Source organism: Sapajus apella, unplaced genomic scaffold (assembly GCF_009761245.1).
Source record: "Sapajus apella isolate SASKATOON/1434 unplaced genomic scaffold, GSC_monkey_1.0 scaffold45, whole genome shotgun sequence".
Lineage (NCBI taxonomy): Eukaryota > Metazoa > Chordata > Mammalia > Primates > Cebidae > Sapajus > Sapajus apella.
This window is the reverse complement of record NW_022436985.1, coordinates 10,368,736-10,379,549: the sequence shown is the minus strand read 5'-3', so window position 1 is coordinate 10,379,549 and position 10,814 is coordinate 10,368,736. Positions and strand designations below refer to the sequence as shown.

The window sequence follows — 10,814 nt, the reverse complement described above, 5'->3', positions numbered from 1 at the left end:
GTAAAAAAGCACTTGAATTTATTTATTTAGTTTTCTGTTTAAACTTACATAATCATGAAAGACATTAATGAACAGCTCTTATTTTACCGCTGAATATTTGTTTTCTGTAAGAGATGTCTCATACTTTTTCTTCAAAAGCACATACACACACACACACACACACACACACACACACACACTTAAAGTAGTAGGGTTTAGGAAGCACAATTATAATCTGATATGAGGTGTAAGTCTTGGGCTGATCTTTCACATTTGATTGTCTAAATAATAACTGGAAAAGAGCATTTGGATTTTTATGGACTCTTTATTAGGGTATTAAGATATGGAAAATAATAGACATTAACCACAAAAGAGTAACATTCCACTTTCTTGAAGTGCAAACGATATTATGAACAATACAAATGCATTATTTTTATTATTAGTTTTATCATTAATTATCTCATAAGTTGATGCAGAGAGTGAAATTACTATGAATTAAACTTCTGTTCACAATGTACAGTATTTTGCATATGTTGACTTCACTTATTTTTGTTTCCAAAGTTGTTGTTAAATACCTGGTGCATAGGTTATCAAGCAATTACTCTCATTGTCTTGTCATACATGCAAACATTTTGCTAAATATAAATCTATAAGTGTCACAGCTGCATATATTGCTGAAGAGGTTAGAACAGAGGAGGATGCTGGAAAGTTGAGTTCTTTAAAATCTTCATTCAAAAGAGGAGATTTTCATCTATGTCTTCTATAAAAAACAAGAAGCAAAAAAAAAAAAAACAAAAAAACACTTTTAGAAAGTAGCCATAGTAGAACAAACAATATTCGATTTGAAGGATTTGAGAAATCATCTAATAAGGCAGTATAATGGTGATTCTCAACTCTGGTAGGGCGTCAGTGTCACTCATGAACTTTTAAAAATATATATTTTTAGGCCTCACCTCTGGCCTCTAGAATCAGAACGCCTAGGGGTGAGCTAATGACGTGTAGACATTTGGGAAACTGCAGGTAATTCTGCTGCAGGGTTGAGAGCCACTGATTGAGGAAGAGCAGATTAAAGGGAAATCCAGCCAAGAAGTACCAAGTAGACTAATCTGGAAGGTGAGCTAAAATATAACAGAAATAAATAGAAGTGTAGTGCTAGGTAAATCCAGTTTTTCATTGAGTAGCTTGTCAAAGAACTTGTCACTATACCTGTGAAGAAGACAGTATCCTCTAGTGGATATAAGATCGCTGCTTACCAATATGGCTCACCCTAACTCAATAATCATTAAACTGTTTTTTCTCAGAAAAAAACCTTTTAAGTTCAGAAGCACACGTGCAGGTTTGTTATATAGGCAAACCCATGTCATGGGGTTTGTTGTACAGATTATTTTGTCACTAAGGTACTAAGCCTAGTACCCATTAGTTATTTTTTCTGATCCTCTCCCTCCTCCCACCCTCCACTTTCTAGTAGGCCCCAGTGTCTGTTGTTCCCCTCTATCTGTCTGTGTGTTCTCATTACAAGTGGGAACATGCAGTATTTGGTTTTCTGTTCTTGCATTAGTTTGCTAAGAATAATGCCTCCAGCTCCATCCATGTTCCTGCAAAGATGATGATCTTATTCTTTTTTATGGTTGCATAGTATTCCATGGTGTATATGTACCATATTTTCTTTATCCAGTCTACCATTGATGGGCATTTAGGTTGATTCCATGTCATAATTTAACCGTTAAACGTTTAAAGCAGGTAATTTGAAGCATACTAAACTATTAAACTACTCTGTCTGGGCACTAGGTAATTTTCCTGCTAACAGTTTTTATCTAGCCCAGAGAATTGGAAAGATTGTGGACTTTGATATGTATTTTTTAAGTACTGGCTTCATTTGCAAACTGGAGATAATAACTTCATTACTTATATATTTACTTATATTTGCACCCAAAGCCTTTGTCTTCTTTCTGTTGCTCAGATAAGAGATGTCCATTTTCTTGATGTTAAGGCTCATTCCTCTACCTACCTATGTGCAAGACCTCTTCTGACCTTCATGATATTCTCCTTTTACTTTCCTCTTTCTTTCTTACATCCTTCCTTCACCTCTCCTTTTCTACTGGGGGGCCCTTCCTGTTGGCATTTAACTATGTTGTATGTTTAGCCTCTAGAACAGTGCCTGCACTGATGTAAACCGTCTGTAAAGATTTCTTGAGCAAATGAATGAATAAATGAATGGAGTGCTCAAACCTCTCTTATTCTAGAACATGCTCCTCTTACTCTATATCTTTTCTAGGTCTTTCCTACTCTCAAACATTCAATATTTACCCTTTCTCATCTCCCGTTTCTTCTCAACCTATAGAATGTGACTTCCATCTTTACCATTCCACCAAAACTACTCTCCCCAAGGCCACCCAGGATATCATTATTTCTTTCACCTTTGACGCTTCGGTCACACTTGGCACTGTCAGTCTGTTCCTCCTCTTGGAAACACCTCCTTTGCATGGCACTACCCTCGTTTTCTTCCTTCATTTCAGGAGAAACTTTACTCACCTTACTGAATTCTTTCTTCCTCCACTATCCATCATCTAGATGTTGTTCCTCAGTGTGGTATTTAATCCTAGATGCTTTTTCATGTAGCTCAATGTGTTTTCCTTGGGAGAATTAGTTCCCTTCCCTCATGTCAATTATTATCTGTATGTTTATAATCCCCAAATATGCATTTCAGTTCCCAAACCCTGTCTTTATATATAAGCAGCCAACAAATAAATATATATGTTTAACAAATATGTATATTTATATTTATATATATATAAAGTTAAACATATATATAAACAAATATATATGTTTAACAAATACATATATATATAGTTCAGAAGTACATGTGCAAGTTTGTTATGTAAGCAAACTCATGAAATGAGGGTTTGTTGTACGGTTTATGTTGAATGTTTGTATATATATGAAGTTCCACATTACTAATCATCAGTAAAATTTAAATCAAAACCATCTCACAACGAGATACCATTTCACACCAGTCAGAATGGCTATAATTAAAAAGTCCAAAAACAACATGCTGGTGAAGCTGCAGAGAAAAAGGAATGCTTATACACCAGTAATGTAAATTAGTTGAGCCACTGCGGAAAACAGTTTGGAGATTTCTCAAAGAACTTAAAACGGAACTATCATTTTGCTGAAAAGACATATGCATTCACATGTTCATTGCAGCACTATTCACAATAGCAAAGACATACAATCATTGTAGGTGCCCATCAGTGGTGGGCATAGTAGGAATAATGATAGTTTTGATGGAGTGGTGGAGATAATGGCAAAACCATAATTACTTTTGCATGAACCTAACACTTAAGAGACAACCTAATACTTTACAATTCAACGTATCCCAAATGGAATTTGTCGTTTACCCCATATCCACTTCTGTTCTTGTGTTTTCTCTGTGGAAGGTGCCTCTATTTACCTCTATTTACCCTGCCTGCCCTAAGCCAGGGACCTAGGCATTGCACTTCTCTTTTGCATCTCACCTGTCTGCTCTCTGCCCCCACATATTTTCTATCAAATATTGTCTTATTTCTACATGCTATACATTTGGGTACACTTATATTTTAAAATATATATTGAATATGTTTACTTCTCTTTTTTTCTTCTCTGTCATTCCCCTAGTTGAAGTTCTCATCAGCTCTTGCCTGGGTTTACCACAGTAATCTCTCAACAATTCTTTGGCCTCTCCACAATGTAACCAGGGGAATCCTTCTTAAATACAAACTCAGGGAAATCACTGGCTTGTTTGAAACACTTTCGTGATCCCCCAGTACTCTTAGCATAATGTCTTTAAGTGGCTTAGGAGAACCTGCGTCATCTGACTTGTTTGCCCTGTGAGTCTCACTTGTGGAAGGTTTTCTGAAGATCAGCATGGATATGTGTCAATGCATGGTATGCATGGGCACGAAATAAATGAGGACTCCTCCACTTGTTACTTTAACCCCATTTTTACAGATAAGGAAAATGAGACTCACTGAGGATAAGCGGCATGCCCTAATTCACATAGCTAGTTAATAACAGAGTAGGAATATATGAGCAAATCTATCACAGGCAGTTAAAATTCAGGAAAACGTTGGCTAAACTTTATATTCTCCTTCTGTGGATTTCTCAGCCTTGAAGGAAAGAAGGGGATACTTACAAATAAAGATTTTTTTTCTCTAGCTACATTCCAAAGCAATAACTTGTTTACATGTTCTGACTGAATATTTAATATCTTTTTATTGGTTTATTATGTGATGATTTTTTCCTTTCTTCAAAATAAGGTAATGATGGCCAAACCACAGTGCACAAACAAGATCATTAGCAGCTTTGCAAATGACTGGACTTTAAGTCCTTCCTGCTCCTCCCAGACAACCGCTCAGTGGAGCCTGGGTGAGCTTACACACTGCAGAGCTGCCAGAAGCTTTGCAAAAGGAAGAATGAGATGCAACTGGTTTTCTTAAGTAAATGACCTCTGTTTAAATTTGCCTTTTTATCAGTCCTTTAAAATCACATGACATATAAACAGGCATCCATAAATACGTCCTATCCCAGCTGCATTTTCCCCTCTAGATACTGGCAGGGCAGGACAGAGGGATATATTTGAATTTTTCTAAGTACTCTGCTTGTATAATAGATGTTAGAAAGACGACTGACACCCAACCTTCTGTGGTCTCCTTCTTCTCCTCCCGCTGTAGCAGGATTGGTCAGTGTGACCAATAGAATATGGCAGAAGTAATGGTATGTAACTTCGAGGTTAGGTTATAAAAGACACCGGGGCCTCAATCTTGGCGTTCTCTCTCTCTGCCTAGTGTCTCACTCTGGAGGAAACTAGATACCTTGCTGTGAGCAGCCCTGTGGAGGAGAGGCCTCCGTGATGGGGTACTGAAGGCTCCCGCAAACAGCCATGGGAGTGAGCTCAGGCACAGACTGTTCAGCCGCAGTCAAGCCGTCAGATAACTGCCGCACTGCATGGCAGCTTGATCACAACCTAATGAGAGCTCCTAATCCAGAGCCATCCAGGTTAGTTACTGTGGGATTCCTGACCCTTGGAAACTGAGAAAGATTTGAAGCTGCTAAGTTGTGGGGTGATTCACTATGCACCATAGACAACTAGGTACTTACAAAATATACATCCTTTGCTCATTACAGTTGCGTTTATTTCACAGAATAATATTGCAAGGAAAAGGACCGACCCTCTCTGCTTATCTATTTGTTACTAAATGAATCATATTTAACCTCTTCCTCTCTAATTTTAAGACATTCTACATATGTATGGGGGATATTTTAAAAATGAAGGTTGCACAGGTTATTTCTTTTTGGAAGCTTCTGACATTTGATGAACTGACTTTCCTTTACTGCTTAGCTGCCTGTTTACCCCAAGGGTATATTGTAAACATGAATGAAATATCATGTTTCAGAGATTTGATGTTCACTGTTAATTTATGCTCTGTGAGTGGTATTTTTCTTATTTATTTATTTTAATTGACAAATAAAATGGTATATATAATGTAAAACATAATCTTTTAAAATATGTATACACTGTGGAATGGCTACATTGAGCTGATTAGCAAATGCATTACCTCACATACTATCATTTGTGTGTGTGTGTGTGGTGAGAATTGTGAGCAGATTGTAATGCTCATTTTTTGAACTTCTTTCATATCTTTTTTTTTTTTTTGAGACTGAGTCTCACTCTGTCACCCAGGCTGGAATGCAATGGCGTAATCTTGGCTCACTGCAACCTCTGCCTCCCAGGTTCAAGCAATTCTTCTGCCTCAGCCTCCCAAATAGCTGGGATTACAGGTGTGTACCACCAAGCCTGGCTAATTTTTGTATTTTTGGTAAAGACGGGATTTCCCCATGTTGGCCACTCTTGTCTTGAACTTCTGTCCTCAGGTGATCCGCCTCAGGTGATCCGCCTGCCTCGGCCTCCCAAAGTGCTGGGATTACAGGCATGAGCCACTGTGCCTGGCTTTTCATATCTTAATTATTGAAAAACTACCTGATCATAAAAGTCAAGTGTAACTTAGGGAAAGAAAAGGAAACATATTAAGACATAATCAAGCAAAACATGTGTCTAAATTTAATTTCCTCTACTGCAGGAGTAAAGAAAGAATACTCTGATCTACCTTCCCACAGCCCCCAGTCATTGAGGATAAAGTCATGGGTGAGTTTTGGGTTAAAGGATTATCCCAGCACTACTTGTGATCTAAGATCCAGTCTTTGGTGTGTTGGTAATTGATTCTGAGATGTTCTGACATCTCCCATTGTCAGAAATGAACTTGCTTTTTTATTCTCTCCATGTGATTTTGAAAAGTTTGACCCAAGGTCCAGGTTAAGGTAGGATATTAAATAAGAAAGGACCCAAAGCCTGCTGAGGCTTTGCCCAACTCTCTGGATTCACGTGTTTTTTTTTAGGCTGAGCTAACTGCCGAGACCTCAATGCATGTTCACTCTTGCTACCTTTCCAAAACAGTGCCATAAAGGTAGTAAGAAGTGACTTTGCAATGACAGCACGTGCACCAAGTGAGTCCTGTCTAGCAAGCTGCCACCTTTTTGTTTCAAGCTTTCAATTTGAACATGTAGAAGGACCTCTCTAGGAAGCATGCAGGGCTTAGGGCTTGTCTGGGGAAGAAGACATCCCTCTTCTTTGGCTGGTGATGCATTTACCTTCTTTAATTCCAAAGCAGTGGCCCCACTCCTTCAGGGTGATGTGCTTATCCTTGTTAGGGTCACACTCCTCAAAGAAGCGGGTTATGCAGTGTTCCATGGGCACCAGAGATGCTCGCAGAGGAGCAAGTTCAGAATGTGTCAAGACTCTGCAATGAAATACATGGCATCCTATTAATTGAGTTAGCTTATGCATGATGATTTAACTCTTAGGCTTACCAAGGACATTTTTCTCCCATAAGGTTGCTGTATATGCAAAATAAATAAAATACTGATGAAAACTGCCAATGAAATAAACTGTTTGTGGGTAAGGTTCACAGCTTTTGGGATGTCAATTCACAAGGTTTCTCTCTTCATGGGAACTGTCCTTCCCCCACCCTAAATCTATAGGGGTGTACCCAGCAATCATGTTGCTACAACCTGGTTCTCATCCATTGGCCATACCTGATTGTTTTAGATGTAGGCACTTGAACCATGTTGGGCCAATCGGAATATCTTGGGAATTTAGGATCAAGAATGACAAAATTGGTGGAGTCTCTGTGGGAAGCTGGACCTTCACATGTAAACTTGGGAGCTGTGGAGTAGCCATATTCTGCTATCATCACAGCAGCTCTGTGTTTAGACTCCTAAGTATGTTTGGCATTTCAGTATTCTAAAGTGGAACTGGGAAACGTCCTAAATTAGATTTCCTTTTGCAGAGATATGTAGACATTTTATCAGAGAGATAAATCTAGAAATGGAAAGGTAAAACGAGTTCTTACCTATCCATAGGGTGTTGGTCAAGTTCACTAAACTGCCAGTGCACAGGATACACATACATGTGGTAATTTTTCTTAAAGTCCCTTAAGAGAAGGTCAATGGGATGGTCCCCAGCCAAGAGCCTCTTTTCGTCCAGGTAAATTTTCTTGACCTGGGATTAGGAAGGCAGAAGACTGTCAGAGAATCAGACAAATGTAATGGACTCGTCACTTGCTAAAGGTTACTTGAAGAGTGACAGTAACACGATAGAGGAAAACAAGCTCAGGACATCATGTGCAACCAAATGAAATGTCTTCCAATCAATACTACAGGCCTTTCTCATGTCTACCTGATGTAGCACCTGATGTAACCTCTGGTTTTCAGAAGAAATTTAAATCTTTTTTAAACTTTTAAATATTTTAAGTATTTTTTGCCTGTTTCTTTTAACCAAGTAATGTTCACTGCATTTTTTTTTTTTTTTTTTAACTACGAGGTTTTAATGAAAAGGGCTGAATTGACTTAGGCAAAATTTTTGATTAGTTAGTGAGAAGTGCTGCTCCTTCCTCCGCTGGCAGAGTCCATTCTTAGCCTTCTAGGTCACCCATCTGGTACCCACTCAGTCTCGCGTTAGCCCTGGTGTGTTACTGCTTGGCCAGCCCCATTGAAATTTCCCCGTTTCATAGCTAATACGCTCAAGGCTCTCTGTGACATTGTATTCAAGAGGGAGGCTAGAAGTTATTCTTGAGCAGTGCACATGAAACTCTCAACTTGTGATGTTACCTCTTATTTCACTGAGTAATTGGAAGCAAACAGAGCCTCCACCTGCGCCCGGGACCACATCTTTCCTTCCTGCGACCTTCCTGTGCTCCTAACCTAAGCCCAACCCCTCTCCTCTGGCGGGTACACCTATTGAAGATCGCCCTCTGGCAGTTGTGTGCATTCTCTGCTCCTCACTAATTTTTCCTTCTGGACTGGGTTATTTCCAGAAGCACACAAACATCCTCTACCATCTCCCACTGCTAGGTGGGACTCTTGATCTCACTTTCCCCTCCAGCTGCCACCCCATTTCTCTTTATCTCTTTATAGCAAAACTCCTTGAGAGGATTGTCTGTACTTGCGGCACCCACATCCTTCCTCCTATTCTCTGTTGAACTCTGTCCACTGAAGCTTCCTTCCCTAGACATTCTCCCACTGCAGGAACAGCTCCTATCAGAGTCCACTTTGCTATTGTGAATAGTCTTTGCAGTGAATGACCTTGACATGCTAAATCTCTGGCCAGTCCTCAGTCCTCAACTTACAACCTGTAAACAGCATCTGACACAGTTAATGCACACCCTCCTTCATGTTTTATTTGTCTTCACCGCATGTTTCATCCCAACTGACATACTTATACATATATTTGCTGATTTGATTATATTTGCATAAATGCTCATTTGACTACATTTATATAATTGCATGTATGCCTATATATTTGCATATATATGTGTATATATACACATATATACATTAGATACACCCACATATATACTTATTTGTTTAGAATCTTTCTCTTAACCTAGAATGTAAACTCACGAAGGTAGAGATTTTGTCTGGTTCATTGCTGTAACTCCAGTATTTAGGTCAATTTCTGGCACTCAGTAACTATCTGGTGAATGAATTTTCTCTGGAAGCTTCTGGAATCAATGTTCTGTGCTTTTTAATCTTAATATATTACTGATATTGTGAGTAATGGATCTCCTTTGTATCATACATCTATGTCTGGCCTATGAGAGCAAAAAAACCATGCTTAGATTTAAATAAGATGTTTGGCCTGACTATATCAATGCTGAATTTGTATTAACTTTGCTCAACCAGAGCTTGCTCTAGGTATGATTTGAAGAGCCCTAATTCAGGCCACTGACCATTGGGAAGAATGGGGAGGTTTGGTGGTTTCTGAAACCTTGTGGCATGAATGGTGACATCTACTATTCTGTGAAGCCACGTGGGCTAACCAGGTGTGGAGAAGCATAGTGAGCTTCTGCCAGTATGCAGAGGTAGGTAGTCCCCTACTATGTCTTTCTTCCTCATGCCCTATAGACAAACATTGAAGAAGCTAACCTGTGGATAACTTACTTTATTTCTCTGCTTCTCGTTTAGATATCCAGCGTGTTCAGAGTTGGCTTCATAAAGCTGCATCAGGATATTCTTGAGCCAGTCTCTCATCCTTAGAGGAAACTGAGTCACTTCAAAGTCCGTACAAACAGGAATAGCTGTTACAAGCAGAAAATATACTGTAATATTTGGGCTTGTTCGTGTCCTATGGCAAGTCCTCATAATAGGAAGCTTAACAACTTCTGGTGACTGACGGAGCTTTCTCAGAGCCCCATTTTTAGGACAGTGGTCCTTAGCCCTCAGTGGCAGCGCAACAGAATTGCCTGGGGTTTTAAAAAACATACCAGGCCGGGTGCGGTGGCTCTCACCTGTAATCCCAGCACTTTGGGAGGCCGAGGCAGGTGGATCACGAGGTCGAGAGATCAAGACCATCCTGGTCAACATGGTGAAACCCCGTCTCTAATAAAAATACAAAAAATTAGCTGGGCACGGTGGCACATGCCTGTAATCCCAGCTACTCAGGAGGTTGAGGCAGGAGAACTGCCTGAACCCAGGAGGCGGAGGTTGCGGTGAGCCGAGATCACGCCATTGCACTCCAGCCTGGGTAACAAGAGCGAAACTCCGTCTCAACAACAACAACAAAAAAACATACCAAATGCCAGCTTCCATTCAAATAAATTCTGTTGTGATTGTACTGGTGTGAAGCCTGAGCATCAGGATGTTTTTAAAGCTCCGAGAGCAATTTGGATGTGCAGCTAGGCCCTAGAACCACTGCTGTAGAATCAGAGTTGAAGTTTGTAAGTGGAGGGGCAAGTGCTGTTGAATAGAGGAAAAGGTAGATAATTAGCTCATACTACAGTAAGAAATAATGCTAAATCTGAGTGGCTTAAAGAAACAAAAGTCAATTTTGCAATTCTGCTACAAATCCAATACAAGGTGGCAGGAGGGGTCTGCTCATTGCAGTCTCCCTGGAGCTCAGCATGATGTTACCATTTTTTTTTTCTTTTTCTTTTTTTATAAATTTATATTGTACTTTAAGTTCTGATATACTTAAAGGGGCCCCTGACAGGCCCCAGTGTGTGATGTTCCCCTCCCTGTGTCTGTGTGTTCTCATTGTTCAACTCCCACTTATGAGTGAGAGCATGTCGTGTTTGATTTTCTGTTCCTGTGTTAATTTGCTGAGAATGATGGTTTCCAGCTTCTTCCATGTCCCTGCAAAGGACATAAACTCATCCTTTTTTATGGCTGCATAGTGTTCCATGGTGTATATGTGCTACATTTTCTTTATCCAGTTCTATCATTGACGGTCATTTGGGTTGGTT

The 10,814-nt window shown here is 39.6% G+C and overlaps 1 protein-coding gene across 1 annotated transcript in view; it reads right to left on the bottom strand.

Annotated features, from left to right (window-relative positions):
* Positions 1 to 284: 284 nt before the first annotated feature.
* The window catches only part of SPARCL1 (SPARC like 1), a 60,118-nt gene continuing 49,588 nt past the window's right edge, over positions 285 to 10,814 (bottom strand). Inside the window, exons 8-11 of the mRNA XM_032239666.1 lie at positions 9,514 to 9,650; positions 7,425 to 7,573; positions 6,664 to 6,812; positions 285 to 739 (exon numbers count right to left, since the gene is read on the bottom strand). Of these exons, the coding sequence (XP_032095557.1) occupies positions 711 to 739; positions 6,664 to 6,812; positions 7,425 to 7,573; positions 9,514 to 9,650 (464 nt within the window). The 3' untranslated portion in view covers positions 285 to 710. The remainder of the gene's footprint in view (positions 740 to 6,663; positions 6,813 to 7,424; positions 7,574 to 9,513; positions 9,651 to 10,814) is intronic.